At 34.0% G+C, this 19,341-nt stretch overlaps 2 protein-coding genes across 2 annotated transcripts in view; one reads left to right on the forward strand and one right to left on the reverse strand.

The window, feature by feature from the left end:
- The first annotated feature begins 1,515 nt into the window (after positions 1–1,515).
- The window catches only part of LOC117786415 (sterile alpha and TIR motif-containing protein 1-like), a 41,531-nt gene continuing 23,705 nt past the window's right edge, over positions 1,516–19,341 (forward strand). The window contains exon 1 of the mRNA XM_034624656.1: positions 1,516–1,685. Within this exon, the coding sequence (XP_034480547.1) occupies positions 1,563–1,685 (123 nt within the window). The 5' untranslated portion in view covers positions 1,516–1,562. The remainder of the gene's footprint in view (positions 1,686–19,341) is intronic.
- Positions 11,906–18,715, reverse strand: LOC117786417 (dyslexia-associated protein KIAA0319). The gene is made up of 9 exons (XM_034624663.1): positions 17,931–18,715; positions 16,957–17,511; positions 15,611–16,336; positions 14,364–14,495; positions 14,178–14,286; positions 13,917–14,107; positions 12,855–13,377; positions 12,623–12,790; positions 11,906–12,565 (listed from the first exon to the last, which is right to left on the reverse strand). The coding sequence occupies exons 1-9, from the start codon at positions 18,591–18,593 to the stop codon at positions 12,375–12,377; spliced, it is 3,258 nt and encodes a 1,085-aa protein (XP_034480554.1). The 5' UTR covers positions 18,594–18,715; the 3' UTR covers positions 11,906–12,374.

Raw genomic sequence — 19,341 nt, forward strand, 5'->3', positions numbered from 1 at the left:
TAGCCAATTGTGTGGGCCGTAAATCAAACCGAAAGACGCCTAGACAAAGCTTCAATTTGTGTTCGAGAAACGCGTTTATTATTGACTAGCCCAGAGACACAGAAAGGAGTCTAAAGAGCGGTGAGGGGGGCCATTTTGTAAAACGGTTAACGCCTGTTAGCCAAACGGAAATTCATTAGCCAAGTTGAAATGACAAAAAAAAAAAAATAATAATAATAAACAACAAGTTGCATGCCAACTTGACTTAAAAATGCAAACGGAAGTGAGAAACCCACGTGGGGGGAATTTCTGTATGTGTGTGTGTGTATGTGTGAGTGTGTGTACATGTGAGTGTGTGGGGGCAATGTTGAACTTGTTCAACGCCCAGGCCAAGAAGAGAGTCAAGGCTTCAGCTTGACTCTAGATGCTAGATGTCATAATCAGCTACTTTATGGCATTGTATCTGTATCTGCGAGATACATTTGTCAACGCACTGAACGCGAGCTAAACCAGTTTTCTGGCATTTTTATGTAAGCCTTTCTCACTGTCCCTTGTACCCTGTATTTATTCCAAGAAAGGGTATTCAAATTTAAATCCGTCAAAAAAAAAACAAATCTGACTCTGTACTTATGATCAACAACTGATGAACGACTTTCAGTTACTCTGTCGATTAAAGATTAAATTAAGTCTGGAAAATTCTACAATCACAAAAAAATTGTTCTCTATTTTCTCAATGGTTTCGAATTTTTTTCCTTTTAACGGATTGAAAACCGGAATAGAACTAAATTTTATAGATAGTCAAATACAAAAAACAATAAGTTTATATAATTATTTTTTTTGGAACTTAATCCTTAAGTAAGTTTTCCATTTTATATACAAATTTAACCACATTCTTTCGCCTAACCGAAAATTTCAAAACGATCAGATAATAAATGGAATAGTCTCTCAAATCGAACTACAGGGTATCTAGCAGTCAAGTGCATCTGAAATGATTTATCCACTTGTATTGTATTGTATCTTTTTTTTATTCTGATTCGAATTCTCATTCTTGTTCTTATATATTTGGCTAACGGTTGCCGATTGTTGTTTTCTGTGTAGCCGGTTCTTTTTAATTTTTTTTCCATCTTTTTCCTTATTGTTTTCTTTATTATACTTTTCTTTTCTTGTTTTTTTCTCGTTCGGCGCGCACATTTTAAAACCAGAGAGAAAAAAATCCAGATGTTCGATGTGTGGTAATTGTTTATAACAATAAGTTTTGGATTAGGTAAACACAATGCGGGGATATTTTGTGTTGTGTTGTGTCTGACTGAAAAAGTTATGAGTATTATTATGGATTCTGATTTCGGAGAAAAATGCGCTTTCTGGAATGCTTATTGCTGGGCTTGTAATTAATGCAAATGAATTATGCTTTGTTTTTCGACAATAGAAAACTGAAGAATTTCGCAAAATGCCAACGAAATTGCACAAAACTGTAATACAAAGTGAATAAAATCAAAGTTGAAAACAAAGAAACCTAAAGAGTTCGTTCTATAAACAACAGTTCAAGTGTTGCAAGTGCTCCAAGTGTTTCCAGTGTTGTAAACATGGTTGTCACCACAACACGCAGTCCACTCTTGGCCCAAACTCAACCCAAGAATCCGTCAACAAGCGGCAATCATACGGCTGCAATGCGATCCCGTTTGATATTTCCACGACAACATTATCAGGTAAAGTTCCCCCGATAAATCCCACTCTAATCATAAATGTCTCAAATTGAACCATTACAAGCGCCAAGCAGTGTTGTTACTTTAGCTGTTTTGTAGCTAGAAGAATTGTTTTTGTTAAATTGACGCAACTAAAAAAAAATTAACTAGGACTGCTTTTCAGATTACCCAGATAACTTTAATATACTTTAGAAAATCAATATATTCTATGTATAAAATATATAAAGGGCAAACAGAAGTAGTATAAAAAGAATTGCAATATTTTATTCAATAAAGTATTTAACAGATTTTATATTGAAAGAAAAAATCAAAAAAAAAAAAAAATGAAAATCTACTACTAAATTCATAAAATGCTATTTTTGGCTTATAAAAAAAAAATATGAACCCGAATTTGACCCACTTGCAGGTGAAATTTTACAAAAGCCGTCGTATCACACTTTCCATTTGTCTCAGCTAAGCTATGTGCAAATTTTAGGCTCCTAGGTCTTACCGTTTAGACTCCACAATGATCTTTGAATAAGGTATTCACTGGGTCGGTCAAATAGGGCAAAGAGTTTTATATATGAAGTATAATTTTGTCTCAAGTTGAAGTATTTCCTATAATTTTTTTTTAGCTATTTTTAGCTAAGTTTTTTATTCAAATTAGCTATGTTAGCCCTTGAAATTGTGGCAACACTGGCGCCAAGGGGTTCACCGAGCATCAACTCGCCGTTCATTAACCCCGCGACCAGACGACGAACGTCAAATGACTGCGTCCCTTAATGGTGCCTCACTCCATTCCGAGTCTACAGTCTACAGTCTACACTCTACAATAGGCTCTTGTATTTGGTCTGGGAAGTGCGAGTGAAAGGCAGACAGAAATGCCCATTTATGATTATTATCAAGTGTAATTGTGTGCGTGCGACGGCGGCAAAAGTCTTGACGTATTGACCCTTGGACAGACACCAAACACAACTCCGACAACTGACGACAACACGTAATGCCCATCCCATTATTATTATTATTTCATATTGAAATTCTTGTGAAGAATGTACAACGGGCGGTCCTACGACTTGAGGATCGCGAACCCAAAGAAATTTCATGCTAAAATCCATTTTATGACTTAGTACTTGAGTTTATCTATAGAAACAACTAGTAGAAAATAATAATAGCAACCATTCTATAAGTATAGAAATAGTTTGGTAATTTAATTAATTACTAAAATGTACTTAAGGTATTAAGAGTTTTTTTTTAATTATCGAAAACAAGATGAAACTAAATAAAATGATATTGAAAATAGGGAAAATAGGTGATTTATTCATTTGTAGCTATTTTATAATTATACCATTATTATTATTATTTTTTTTTTTATTTTATTTTTTTTAAATTAGTTTTTTTTATTATTTTCCTGACGTAGTATTTAAAAAAAAATTGACATCTCTATATTTGGAATATAAAAAGCAGTTGGTCATAAAAATGTAAGATATTTGAATTATTCAAAAACAGAAATAGATTTTGAATATTTAAATACAATTACCTAACTTCTACATATATGGAATTAACATAAATTAAAAGATTCTTGTTTTGGCTTTTAGGAACTTGGAAGCGTTATTTACTTTCTCGCTTGAGTTGAAATTCATCTTTCGATTTGATTTGCATGTGAGATTGAGAGACTTGTTTCTGTTTTAAATATAAAATGCGAATTCAGAAAAGAAAGCCATTTAAATGGGCGGCACATAAATTGGCAAATGTTATTTGTTTATAATTAATTTCATGCGGTTTTTTGTTTAGTGCTCCCTCGTTGAACTAAATGCGTCAACTGCATCAGTTTTTAATTAGACTCGTAAGTAGTTTCCCCTAAGCGTACCAAATACAGATATTGAACAGCTCCATTTCTGATTAAACCATCTGCTAATTTGCACTCTCGACCTGGCCCAAGACAGACAGACAGACAGCACGGAACTCCCCTCTTCCATCTCTCCTCCTAAGATGTAGAAGCACTTAACCATATACGATTATTTCTGTTTTTATACCCATTACTTAAAAATCAAGCACAAGGGTATGTTGTATTTATGGAAATGTATGTAACTAAAAGAAAGTAGTACATATCTATAAAGTAGGATAAAGATCAAAGTAAAAGTAAGGATTGCTTTAATTTTTGATGCGCCTAAAATTATGCAGTAATTTTCTATGTCCCATTAGCTTAAAATGTTATATTTAAAAAAAAATTTATTTCTATATTTTTGTATAAATAATTTCTTATGATCAACAAAAACCAAGTAAAGAATTCAAAAAGTCCTAAGACTTGCAAATAAATATTAACTATAAATTAAGAATCATATTATTTCAATGCTTAAAAAGTTGTTTAAATATTCGATAAATCCATGTAAGGGTCAAATTTTTCGATGATTCGAAAATTTATTGTTGCTATTGATGATATCTAAAACTCTAGAAGTCTATTTCCACATATATTTAATATACTCAAAGATCTAAATGGTGTAACGGGTATCTCATAGTCGGTGTCTCGATTATAGCCTTTCTAGATTGTTATTTCTGCTGTTTTTCTGCGATCGCGCAATTTTCTTTGGACTATTCTTTAAAGTGGTCCGCGACTGTTTTCTGTTTTTTTCTTCTGTTTTATTTCTGTTTTCAGTTGTGTTCTTCTATGCGCCGCCTTTTGTCTCTATATTAACCATACTATATACAAACTCATAGTACATCTCTACATACATACTTACATACATGGGAGCACATTTGATTTCCAGTACGTGCTTCAGCCTGCCTCACTGACTGACTTACTGACGCCGCCACCGCTGCGTCGTTGACGTCAATGGATAGCGTCGACGTCGACGTCGACGTCGACGACGTCGTTGTCTGTCTGTGCGCCGGGAATTTTTGAATCCGTCGGTTGCGTCTCTGCACAGATTGGGGGAGAGAGAAAAAATAGGCAGCTATTTGAGGAATTGCTTCAATGCTAGTCTTGATGCTAAATTTAAGATAAGTTACCCCTTCAAAAATAGGATTAACACAATTCTTACATTCAAGATACATTTCAAATAAAGGCTTTATTTGTTGCACTTAATGTATCAATTTTAAGTTCGAAATCATAATAAAACTCTCATTAACAAATTATTATTGTTTAAAAAAATTTAATTTCAATATCATTTTAAGCTCTTTATTATTTAAAACAGTGCAGTTAAAATTTAAGTAAAAAAAGTATTATAATTTAAGATATTTCTCCTAAATTTATATTTAAAAGAAAAAAACAATTTTCCTATATTGAGATTCAACAAAGATTAAAAATGAATTGTTTTAGATTTAAAAATAATTTATTTTAAAAAAAATCAAAATTTTCATTTAGATAATTTGATGGATTTCATATTTTTAAACGCATAACTCTCATTGGCGATACCTGCCTCAAACTATCTAAAGCTGCCCGTTTTGCGATAATTTATGCTCTAAATCAATTAAGATAAATTCGATTGGCAAACCGGCCTGTGTAGCCATTATCCACATACTTATTGCAGAGACTCGTTCCACAAAATAAGGCAGCTCAGTTTAATTAAAAGCGTCATTCAAAAGTGCAACAAAAGTAAAAACGAGTAAGAAACTTCAACTGCAACTTTGTATTTTCCCAATTAAAAGCGCCCCCTTCGAACTGCAGACTGAAATGGACGTGAGAGCGAAAGAGAGAGAGAGACAGAGTAAATCATAACAATAACAAGAGCAACAAGTTCATAAAGCTCTCACACACATGCTGGCAGTGCTAAGAGCAGTGCTGCAAAGCGACGCTTAGATACCACAACAGACTGTCTGGTTAACAGACTCTTATTGACTCAACAGACTGTCTGAATAACAGACGCTGTTAATGTAGCTGCTGCTGCCAAACTAGTTTAACCGCTCTTTCTCTCTGCCACGCTCTCTGTCAAACTAGCGCTCTCCCTCTGCTGTGCGATATTTGTGCTTTTCATTCAGTTTTGCGTTTCAGTTGTGTTCGTCGCTTCCGCGCGTGCAAAAGCAGCAAAACAAAGAACGCGTCAAGTTCAAAGAAACGCAACAAAAACTAAACCGCACGCGATTTCGGCGCGGCTTTTAACGGCGCGATCTTCTTTGAAGAAAGTAAAAACAAGTGAAAATGTGTGCGTAGTGAATTTTGTTGTTGTTACTTTGTAATATGTGCAGAAAACCATAAAAATATAATTATAAATAAAGCAAAGGTAAATAAAATTGAAAACTTGCAGAAAACAAACGAAAACTTTATAGCCAAAAAAAAGGGCATAAAATGCTTGTTGTTGTTTATATTGTACTTTTTGTTGTTATTAAATTGATCGCACTTTGCTGTTGTTTCTGATTAGCGTGCTTTCAATGCGAGTGTGTGTAGGAAATGCTCGAAAACAAAAATGTATCTCGCAGATAGTTTTTGCTGTATCTGTATTTGTAGGCGTATGTGTGTGTGTGTGTTTGCTTCATGCTCGATTGCTTCGATTATGCTTTGATTGCAGTGCCATACAGTTACATACAGATACAAAATACTTATTCAGACAGAAAAACAGATTTATTTGTTTAATAAAAACAGATTAAAATTATTAAAAACTTATTTAAAAAGAAATATACTAAAATGGATATTTTCAATTAGAAATTAAAAATTTTATATAATATTAAATAAAAAATTGAACAAATTTAATAGAAAATATGGAATTTAATAAGTTTCTATATTTCTTTATTTTTTTAATTATAATTATAATTATTGTTTTTTTTTATTTAAAGATTAACCAAAATTTTAAAAGGCTTGGGTAGAAAAGATGGATCTAAAAATGTTTTATAATTTGTGATATGTTTTATTTGGAACTTTAAACTTTTGTTGTCAGATTTAAAACATCGACTGTCGTTCTGAGATCGAACTCGTCTATTCAACCGGTTTAAGTTTATACACATAAATTAAATTTTTTTGAAAACTTAATTCTCACGCATGGCAACTGTTTGTTGTTTGCCGAGGGATTCTCGGCTTAGTTGTTGTTGTTTCTATTTTATGGCCACTGTTTATTTATGGCTTATCTTTTGGCAGCTCTTATCACAACAACAATCACACTCCACCCCATTCCCCCTACCATGTCCAATTGATAGTGCATTCTGTTGTTGCAACCTGACCTCTTTTGGCGCCAAAAATGAATGCGACTCGTGTCAAGGGCTAAATGCGTCATTTTACTTAAGGGTTGCTTAAACTTACCCTCTCAAACATGTACAGTAAACGCTGGCTATGACAGCTACCGATGTTTTATATATAGAAAAGCTAAAAACAGTAGATACAAATGTTTTACCATTAAAATAAAATAAAAATAATAAATATTAGGAATAAAAAAATTTATATTTGAGAAATATGTCGTAAAATAATTACTTAATATTTATAACCTAACAAGAATTATTGCGACTTCATAAAAACATTTGGTAGACAAAAGCAATAAATTCTCAAATAAGTATTTAGTGAAGTAAACATATAAAATAACATGAAATTAAAATCACAACTTAATATTTAGTAAAGATAGTTTTGGCATTTTGTAGTTTGCATTTTTAATGAAAATAACATGGTATTGAAGTTGTAGGAAAAACTTTAAATAAATATTTGGTGGTAGGAAAAAACCGATATATATATTTTGTGAAAGCTGATTTTATACTGGTTTGGTTTGCTATTAGTTAATTTAATATAATTTTAAAGAAATTCATTTCATTTAATTTTTGTTGTGTTTTTTTGGCACAACCCACGCAGCTTTGTTAAATGTAACGTCAAATTGCGAGTGCAATCAAAATTAATCTGTGGCTAATGAGACACAATTCGATGGCAACATTTGGTGGGAACTAATTGGCAAAGACAACGACTAACGACTAACGAATAAAGACAAAAAGACTGAGAGATTTTGCAGCTGTTTTTACCTCAGTCGAGACAATGGCATTGACCTTGAACCTCAGAGCATTTGCTTTGCATTTGCCATCGGCTACGGGGCGTATGATCAATTTCAATGGCAATGGCAACAGAAAACGACAAACGACAACTGCCAAAGTATTTTCCCCAACAACATTTATGCACTATTCAATTCTGTTACACTCTGCCAGCAATTTGAATAGAAAATTGCTGACTTTAACTATAATAACTACAATATACATAGTCTGGGGGCATTTTAAAGCTGGAGTCCAAGTCGGAAATGCTTTTGAGTGCGATGTCATCTTTATTGCATTCGTTCTGTCTCTGTTCCCTCTCTGTCTGGCTGCCAACTTGGCTAAAATGTAGCGAAATTCAATTACTGCAACTTGAAAGGCATCTTAATATTTCATATTTATAGCAACATAGCAAAAATTCAATTAAATACTTTGTGTCAAAGGAGAAGATGAAAAATATGAAACTAAAAAAGAGAAATAAATCAATATATCTATGTATATAAAACTCTTTGTCCTGATTCACTGACTGACTGACCATTGTAGAGACCAAACTGTAAGACGTAGAATACTGAAATTTTCACACAACATAGCTGAAACTTTTTAATGGAAGATATCAAACTAAAATAGAGAAATAAAACTCTTTGTCCTGACTAGCTGACTGACTGACCATTGTAGAGACCAAACTGTAAGACATAGAATACTGAAATTTTCACACAACATAGGTGAAACTTTTTAATAGAAGATATCAAACTAAAATAGAGAAATAAAACTCTTTGTCCTGAGTAGCTGACTGAATGATCATTGTAGAGACCAAATACAATTTTGTTCATATCGGAGATTATACAAATTATACCCTATATATAAATTATATTCCCATATATATAGTATATTCCCAGCATCTTAAACTTTCTTCTCTATTCGATTATATTTATTTCACCATCTCTCTTAGCCATTTACTAACTTGAATACACAATCAACTTAAGTCCATGAATATTCACGACTGAAAATACACAATATAACACCTTATATGTAATCACTTGGCTATTTCACAAGTTCACTCAATTGTTGACAACTTTTTGGAGTCACTGTCATTGGAACACCCACACACACAATTCAAACTGTAACCAAGTGCAACATTGTTGTTTTTGTTGTTGTGATAGTTGTGTCATCTCAACCCACACTAATTTAGAGCAACGTATTTGAATTTGAATTTGTATTTGCAACTGAAAAGGCGTCAAGAACAATAAACTTGGCTTATAGCTGTTGTTAGTGGATAGCACACAACGTGTGTCATTCATTTTATAGGAGACTGTGTACCTAATTAAACAATAATCAAAAACGCAAATAAAACATTAAAACATTTTATGGTTCGCTGTCCTATCTGCAAACAAACAAAACACACTAAATTATTGTCACGAATACATTAAAAATCACTCAACCGTTGTCTCGTGTGCCATTTTATTGTTGTTTTTGTTGTTCTTTAATTTATTATACAACAAAAATGTGTGCAAAAATGCGACTCCTCCCCCTTTTACCCTTTCCCCGTTGCCACCCAACTGCAAAATTCATTTATATCGCATAAAAACCACATTAAAACTTTATCCGTTAAAAGAGCCTGTTTCTGGCCTTTATTTTTGTTGGCCTCTTGGTTTTTTAGCTTGTTCTGTTCGCACACGTTTTTTATGTTAATTGATAAAAATTTTAAATTCTTTTTAATCAAATGCTAAACGCAAATTGAATTAAGAGCCTTGAAACTATTTTATTTTGGAATTTGCTGTAAATTTATTCTCAAATCTCAAATGGGAATACCCTAAATATAAGTAGGAGTTGTGAGAGTTATAAAATTTAATCTATAAATTCAAAATGGAAAATATTTTTAATACCATGAAATAATAATTAAATTGAAATTAATTAAAAAATCATTGCATAACTCTTAGTGTCAATTTTTATCAAAATTAAAAAAACACTTTTAATACAATATTTATTTAAAAAATTATTAAATAAAATTAATCTCTAATTTGTGTAATAAAAATTTTAAATTTTATAAAAATAATGTAAATTCGATTATTATTTAATTATTGTGTTAATTGTAAGAGTAAAAATACGATTATAGATTTTTAGAATTTTTTTAAATGCGAGATTTTCTCAAAACATTCCCAGCACCCATAAAAAATATTTTGTTTCATTAATTTTATTTTTTTCTAACCTTTTAATAAAGACTTAAGTTAAATTAATTTATGCAAATGGCTATAACTCAAAGCGACAGCTGAATTTAGTCACATTTTTGCAGCTGATTTGTCAAATGATCAGTAAATATAAATATCAATAATAATGGATGATAATACCGGTAGCTGGACGACCCTCGGGGAGGTTTATGGTATGATTATTGTGTATTTGCGTTATTAATAACTCCAAAAAGCTGTAAACTGTCAACGGAGCTGAGCATGCAAATTAGTCAAAAGATTGTTCAATAAAAAATTAAAAACAAAAAACGTCAAACGTCAAACAACAATAATAAAAAAAATAATAATAAAGTTTAAGCAAACATTTAAATGCTATTAAAATTTCATTTTTTCATTGTGCGGCGATTTCTTGGAAATATGCAAGGAATTTATGTATATTCAACGATTCAAGCCAGTTAATTGAGGTGGTTTCTGTGGTGTCAGTTGTGGTTGTATTGGAATCTGTGGTGTCTGCAGTCAAAACAAACAATTAAACTCGCATAAAAATACCAAGAAAACTAAAGAAAGAACTGAACTGAAAGTTACCCGCTGTGAATATGTCGTGTTTGTCACGTGTGAGGGAGGTCAAAAGTTCAAGAAACTTTGAATGAGTTAAACATGCAAATACAAATACAACAACCACAAACGAAGGTCAGTTTATTAGGCTCTAACCAGGGATCGCAATGATTATAATTTTTGAAATTAAAATAAATATATCAAAATTAATGGAAATTTATTAGTTTAAAAAAAATAAAGATAATATTTATTTTACACTTTTTGTTTAGACATTAGAGACATTTTTAATTATTTTTAATTTGAAAATCACACTTAAATGTTACTGTTATTCCATACTTTTTTTATCAAAATCAATAAATATATTTTAAAACAAGTTTATTTCATTCAAAAAATTAAAAATAAATTTTTTCTATAAATATATAAATAGAAAATAACAATTCATTCTCTTAATATTAAATACTTCAACGCAATACTTTTTTTTGAGTTTGAAATTCTGTACACTCAATTATTATTTGCTATCCCTGGTTCTAGCTTTTTAGCAGGTGTACGACTATTGTACATTGTACATTGGACAATGGGCAAGGGACAAGGACTGGGCAAGGATAAAGCAGCGTCCAAGAGGCGCCACAACAATGAATATGAGCAAATCGCGTGCCACAGTTAAAGCAAACCAACCCAACCGCACCAAACTCCATGTTTGTGTGTGTATATGTGTGTGGGTGTGTGTGTGGAAAATGGCACACGCGTGGCAAATGCCACCATCAAAAATTATAAAAAAAAAAACCAACAACAACAACGAAATGACAACGTCAGTAGCACAAAATCCGGCTAAAATCAATAAAAAGCGCAAACACTTAAGCCATGCTCAGACAGCAGACGAAGAAAACAAGAAGATAAATTAAAAATCAAAAAAAATGAGTCACAACACGGCTTTAATAAAGTGTGTGTCTTCCAGAGATTCCTAAAGAGAAGCGCAGCGAATTCGCTACCAGGAACTCGTTCAGCTCCAAACTAGGCAGTAAATGTGGGTGAAAAATACTTGAATCGATTCTTCAAGCCAAATAAACAAATAAAATGCGTCAATATTTGTTGAAATGCGCTTAATTCGAGTAGCGACAAGAGAATGAATAACTGTTGAGAAATCATCAAAAAAGCAGGAAGGAGACATTTTTAATTGGTTTGAAAAATGTTAATAAATTTTAAGGTTCAATTGCAGGAAAAAACAAAATTGATTTTTTGTTTACATCTTTATCCTAGCAAAAATAAGGGAAAATAAATTCATTCAAAGTTAAGACAACATTTTTAAGTTTTGCCAATTTTAATACAATTAATGAATTTGTTTTAATGCTTTTTAAATCAATTGAATTTAATTTAATTAAACAAAGTTTAAAATTTGTTTTGGGTTGTAAAAGAGTATTCAAATATGCCTGGTAAATATTAAAATAATCCCAGTTTTTGTTGAATATTTTTTATTGATAAATTTATCATATTTTCTACCATATTCCCACTAAAAAACAGTTGTTTATAACTTGTTAAAAGTTGTCAGCATTGCTTAAATTTAAATAAAAACTACTATTTCAGTTTTTAAGCAGTTACATGTAATTTATTACATTGATTGTGAACTTTTATCGCTATATACACAATACAATCGTAAACAATACCTAGAAATGCACAAAATCATAAAAATTCTGTAAAATTAACCAAAAGGTTTATTGCACAGCAGCGGCGTAAATAATACTAAGCGATAAACAATAATAAAAAGCTTAAAAATAAACAAGAGGTTGTGCACATATCACATAATAGTAAAAGGAACATACACGCACACATACACAAATAGGATACAGATACAAATGCATATACAGATACATATACATATAAATAGATAGCTGTAGAATGCGAGTACAAAATATCCAAGTACATATAGTTTAGATGATTATATAGAAATACAAATTACAAATATATATATAGATATATCACACACGCATACACACGCAAACATTCACACTCGCACACACACTTAGGTATACAAATAGTTGTCTTTTGTTTATGTCTTGATCTTGCGTCCCAATTTGGAATTCGCATATTTGTTGTTGCCATCTCGTCCAGCGCTGCTTCCGCTGCCATGTGAACTGCTCTGATGACCTTTGTGCTTTCCAATTCCATTGCTCTTGGATCGCGTCTCGAAGAGCACATCCGAATCCGTCTCCGATTCAGTTAGCGAAGTATTGCGCGAATCTGTAAAGGTAACAAAATGTTAGAAAATTCTGTATGTTCCAGTTTTGATAAATTCACAATTAGCTGCCTCCTCGTCTTGTGCTCCAATTAGCGAATATTTCTGCACCTTTTGACGCATGCGCGGCTTCTTGGTCTGACGACAGGCGCAGGCAATTCCCCAGAAGATTCCCGAGAGCAGCAGACAGCTGGCAATGACGCCCACAAACACGTACAATATCGACCAATCTGTTAATTAAACAGGGTATATAAATATGCAATCACTTAATAATTGTTGCTCATATGCAATTACCGCAATTGGCCTCATCGTTGTCCAGAAAGTAGCCAACGGAGGGCATCCAAAATGCCTCACATTCGCAGGCTCTCGTTGCGGGATTGCATCTGCCATGTCCCGAGCAATTATTCTGACAAATTGTAGTTCTAATGTCCACATAAAGTGCACCCAAAATAGAGGCATCCTTTTGCAGCTTGGCACGCAGCAAACGCTCCACATGAAGTCCATTCAAAGGCTTCGATTGTGCTCCATTTGCCAGGACATAGAAGACGAGAACTGCTGCCTCCGTGTGCAGATCATATTTGAGTTCCCTGATTTTGATCTTATTGTCGTCGCCCAGTAAAAGTTGCAATTTTTGCACTGTGGAGTCCAGTTCGCTCTTGGTTATCACCGAGATGCCCATGGGCAGCGTCATTTCCACCAGATACATCAACATGGGATCCGCATGCACATTTATGCTGACCGTATCAGTCCCAGTTAATCCCTGATCATCGCTTACAGTCAGCTTGAAGACGTAACGTCCTTGCACCACATTTGTCAGCTGGAAGATTACTTTGATTATTATCAATACACATATTTTCGTGATTTTCAATGATAGTTCTTGATGATAAATGAGTTTATGATGATTATCAATTATTAATTCATTTTCCAAGATAGTCCAATGAGTATAAATTACTTTGATTATTATCAAGACACACATTTTGATGATTTTCAACGATAGTTTTTAGAACTTATGATGATTATCAATTATTAATTGATGTTTCATGATTTTTGATGATTTTCAATGACAGTTTTTTGTGAATAATGTAAATTTTAGAGTTTTTAATGATTATCAATTAATAGTTGATATTCCATAACATTTGGGTGATTTCCAATGATAGTACTTGGTGAATAATGTTAAATTAAGTGAAGATTATCAATTATAAATTGATTTTCCATGATAATCCTTTGACTATAAATTACTTTGATTATCAATACAGAAAATTTTGTGATTTTCAATGATTTTCAATGGTGAATAATGTCAAATGAAATGATAATCATCAATTATTAAATGATTTCCCACGGTAATCATTTGCTTACAATCATTATTGACTGTTTTTCCGTGTCTCCAACGATGACACCTGCTGCCAGACTGTTATCCTCACGTGTCCAGGCATATTTAACCACTGCCAAATCATCCGAGGATTGGGAACCATTCAAATAAATGGCTGTTACAGGCAGCGTAATGGTGCGATCTCCACCAGCATTGGCAATTGGCGCCGCATTGCGTTCTATAATTAGTTTATTAAACATTTATTTAAAAAATATTATTTTTCCTCTCTCTCTCTCTCTTCCTCTCACCCTGCACAATCTTCACCCAAGTGGTGTCTGTCGCCGTATTGTTGTTCTCATCCGCTACGCTCAATTCGAATTCATAGAGTCCAAGCGTTAAACTTGTTGCATTGGCAATCTGTTCCATCATTGATATAGATACATTTATAGTCGAGATTAGATAAGGTTGTGGCCGAGTTCATTTAGGCAACTTACAGATTGATTTGACTTGAGTATGACTGCATTGTTGGGTCCACTTAACTGCTTCCATTGATAACTCTTGATGGCAATGTCATCCTTAGACTCCGAGCCATTTAAAAGCGCCCAGTTGGCTGGCAAGTTGCTCGTCTAAATCAGAGGATTTTTTTTTATTAATAAGCACAAATAAAAAGCGATCCTTTTGTGATTCCCTTGGGTTTTCCCGCAAATCCGTTGGAAATTATCGAAGTTTTTAATTTGGACACCAGGAGTTGTTAAAAAGTAAAAACTTAAAATACCGAAGAAAAATAATTGAAAAAAAATGTTGGCGGGACGAACACGAAAATAAATAATTTTTTTAAGTAAATTGTTTTTGTAGGCAGCATCAATTTAGAAACCAAATCATGACCAAAATGACATTTCGCTTGAAAATCGGTTGAGTTTTGACAAAGTTATGGAAGTTAGAAGTTGGTAAAAACTTTGGCTTAGCAACTTTACAAGTCAAATTTTTCGTCAGATTTCACATGATTTTTTACAGAAAAATGAAACCCCTCAAAATCAAATTTAAAGTGTCGTTTTATACTTATTTTGGCCCCAGGAGTTTTTTAAAAGTGAAAACTCAAAATTAAAAATTTTGAAAAAAATATTTTTTCCAAAAAGTCAAAGGGGGGAGTACATGATTTTGTCGAAAAAATATCGAAAATAAAATATTTTTATAAGTTAATAATATTTATATGCAGAATTAATTAAGAGATCAAATTATGACCAAAATGACATTCCGCTTGAAAATCGGTTGAGTTTTGACAAAGTTATGGAAGTTAGAAGTTGGTAAAACTTTGGCTTAGCAACTTTACAAGTCAAATTTTCGTCAGATTTCACATGATTTTTTACAGAAAAATGAAACCCCTCAAAATCAAATTTAAAGTGTCGTTTTATACTTATTTTGGCCCCAGGAGTTTTTTAAAAGTGAAAACTCAAAATTAAAAATTTTGAAAAAAATATTTTTTCCAAAAAGTCAAAGGGGGGAGTACATGATTTTGTCGAAAAAATATCGATAATAAAATTTTTTTATAAGTTAATAATTTTATATGCAGAATAAATTTAGAACTCAATTTACGATCAAAATGAGATTCCGCATGCAAATTGGACAACTTTTGACAAAGTTTTGCAAGTTTAAAGTATGGTAATCTTGAGGATTTTCGGGATTCCCTCAGAGGTTTTTGTTATTTTTCCTAGGATTAAAAAAAGGTTTTTTGGAAACTCACCACATTGAGGCCCGCTTTCACCACAGGCGGAGAATTCGTTGGTGGCTTGACAAACACATGCACCTTGGCGGTGCTCGACTGTCCGCTGCCATCGGTGACCTTGAGGACAAAGGTGTACATGCCCTCCTCCAGGTTGGAGAGTTGTACATATGGAGTTCTTGTGTTCTGCATGTCCACGGCCTTGGCCTCATCACTAGCATCCTTGGTCCATTCCCAGGCGACAATCTCATGATCATCCGAGCTGGCGGTGCCATTGAGAGTCACATTATTATTGGGCAGATACAAGATGACGGCATCTCCAGCATTCGCCACTGGAGCATAGTCCGTTTCCTTCAGCACGGCAATGGTGGCTGTGGTGGAGTTGGTCACATTGTTCGAGTCCGTTACGGTTAATTTAAAGGTATAGTTTCCCGGCGATGTGAGATCCAATTGGAGTGTATTCACCTCCGGCAACTGAGGCTGATAGCCAATGGGTCCCGAAATCACTTCCCAGTGCCAATTGATGATCTTATCGTCATCGGTGCTGGTGCTGCCATCGAGCACCGCATTCGATGTGGGTTGCCGGATGATCTGTTCACGTGGTGAAATAACCACCTGAGGTGCCTGATTAATCCTTCGCTCGGGCAGCACAGTCACATTGGCAGCTGCCTCTCCAAAGGTGCCATTATCTCCGGTCACAGTCACTTTAAATGTGTACAATCCCTCCGAGAGATTCGACAACTTCACCTGGGGTGGAAAAAACAATCGATGTCAATTTACATTCTAGATTTCTTTTCTATTTTGATAAACATCAATTCTTACTCGACATTTTTAAATCCATTGCTTTGTAATTAAAAGCAGCGAACTCAATAATAACGATTAAATTTCAGTTTTTTATTTGAGAATCATTGAATAACTGCTCTTTTAAATTTTTAGTATTAAAATCATTATTATAACTATAAAAATTCAAAATAAAAGATAGTTTTGAATACTTATTTAACAAAAATTTTAAAAAAATGAATAGCACATTTAAAAATAATCCAAAAAATACCGAAACTATCAAAGTATGTACGTTAGTATTTTTAAGATTTCATTGGATATTATTCCAGGATTATGTGCATTCAATTTAATTATTATAGGAGTATAAAATAAAATTTTATGATGAAAGTGAATAACTAAAAGATTATCCTTTTTTTCTAAATAATCCATTTAATATTAGCATGTTTATCTAAGATTCTTCCATTCATCCTAATCATTAATTTCTTCTCTGATTTCTTTAAACTCATTCAGAATCAATAGATTAAGATGGATAGTCTTAGGAAACTCATACTTAATTCCTAGCTAATTTTTATATGCCCAAACTTCACCTTTGACTTGCTCTGATCCGAAATGGTGCCATTCATGGGTCCCTTGGGCTGTGATATCAGTGTCCACAGATATTTGTATTTGGTGCCACTCGTCTGCTCATCGGGAACTGTGAAGGCGGCGAGGGTCACCTCCTGCTCCGGCAACTGCACATCCTTGGACATGACAGAGACAACAATAATCTTGCTGGCCTCCTGTTTCCCTGGTAGCGGCACCACAGCAATCTCTGGCACATTCTCGCTGGCAGCTGCCTCCTGTGCATCCTCCGGGATGACCTCACTGTAGGCACTGTACGGCACCACAGGCATCACACATTTCAGCTGCTTATTCCTCATGAATCCATGCTTACATCGGCATATACCCGTCACTGCATTCTGGAGCGGCACACACTGCTCCTGCAGTGGACAGGGTGTGTCCAGATCACAGCTCAGGAATTTCGCATCGGACCCGCCATAATAACTCAAATCCTCATCGTTATCTTCGGGCTGTTGCATCAGCAACTGTTTCATGCGCTTCTCCGCTATGGGAAACTCATCATCATCGTAGGCATTGCTATCCTGTAGCGGGAAATAAGTGTTAGCTACGGCACAACGAAGATTTGATACCCTTGCAGAGGCCTGTATTCAATTATCGTCCTATTGTTTCTATAAGAACTATACAATACAGTCGACCCATAATGAATAAATGTATAAAAAATCTTCAGATAAAGGTTGATTTTCGAAAGATTGTTCCTATGGCAGCTATATGAATTAGTGATCCGATTCGAAATAAATTTGGTTAGGATATATAGGACAGTACTAGATGCATATTTTGTGAGATTGGTTTAGTTATCTTCAGAAACTTTGCTTCATATTGAGATTTAGTTCGTACTTCTGATCTAGAATATATAGACTTATGGGTTCAATTATTTTCTTCTTGTGACATTTTGAAGGTACCCTATGCAAGGGAATTATAGCAAATTCTAGAGAATATTTACTTGAAATGCCAGACGTCGTGGTTGTTTCCAAAAGTTGAGAGCCGCGGAATCGTAGGGTAAAATCTCCGCCTGCTGTTTGGTGGACTTGAGCAGTTGCGTCCAGGTCTTGGCTGAATCTCCCACGGGATTGACGAGCACCATTTGCACCTTGTCATTGTCACGCTCGCGGGAGAGAGGCTTCGGTAGACAGGCCTCATTACTGGCACAGTGGATGTGATAGCATTTACTCTTGAAAACTAGCACAACATTGCAAGCAGTGACTTGTGACTGGTTCTGTGACTGCGACTGTAACTGCGACTGTGTTTGTAACTGTGACTTTTCACAGCATGCTTCCAGACAGTTCCAGAGATATGTCTCCTCATCCAGCACTTGTCCCACTTCCGGTTTGTATTCCACAAAGATTCCCGCTTGCTGTTCGTCTCTTGGCGTTGCATTCTCAAAGACGTGTCTCAACATTCGACTACAAACTGGCAATTGTTTGTTTTCTTGTTGTTGTTGTTGTTTACCTGCGGCTAACAATGCATTCTGTGTTGTCGTTGTACCTGTACCCCCTCCCACTCCCCCACCCACTCCCACTCCACTCATGACGTCGCCTGCTGACGCCATCCACATCCACAAGCTGAAAAGCAGCCATCTTTGCTTCTCCCGACTAGATTTTAACATTTCCTTATTAAACAAACACTTTGCTTTAACTTTAACACGTTTTTGTACAATTTTCGTGGCTTATTTTGCACGAATTAAAACATTTTTAATAAGTTTGCTAAGAGCTGAAGCAGCAGCAGTGCGGCCAGTGTGTACACAAAAGAACTGAAAAGTACCATAAACAGCTGTTCAACTGCTTTGTAGCTACTGAGCAACTCTGCAAAGCAGTTAGCAAAGCAGTTGCTGTAAGCGTAACCAGTTGATAAAGCAGTTGCTGTTAGTTACCAGCGATGGTAATATTATAGCAAGGTTGCGTTCTCGCTTCGCCGCGGGTCTTTATTTTAACTTAATCAATAATATAGAGAAATGTAAATAATTAACTCCGCTCACCACAAAGAAATATTTCTATTTGTATTTGTACTTTTTTACTTCTTATTTACTACATACCCATTAATAATGAACTGGTTCGCAGACAAGAAATATTCCAAGTACAATGGGCCGTGTTGAGTGAGTCGTCACCTTACAAAAGTTCTACCATGGTCGCGCCAATGTTTATTGTATTTTAAAACCATCTGTTTTATTTATTTCATTGGTAGTTACTAGCACTTTCTTGGTATTTATGCAGCACTAATATTTTTTGCTTTTACTCATGTACTTTGCGTTGCGTAATGTACACTAACTGAAACAATTTTAATAACTATTAAAAAAAATTACAGCAGCAGCAGTGTAGCCAGTGTGTACAAAAATGTACAACAGAAAAATTCACGCA

Source organism: Drosophila innubila (assembly GCF_004354385.1).
Source record: "Drosophila innubila isolate TH190305 chromosome 3L unlocalized genomic scaffold, UK_Dinn_1.0 0_D_3L, whole genome shotgun sequence".
Classification (NCBI taxonomy): Eukaryota; Metazoa; Arthropoda; class Insecta; order Diptera; family Drosophilidae; genus Drosophila; species Drosophila innubila.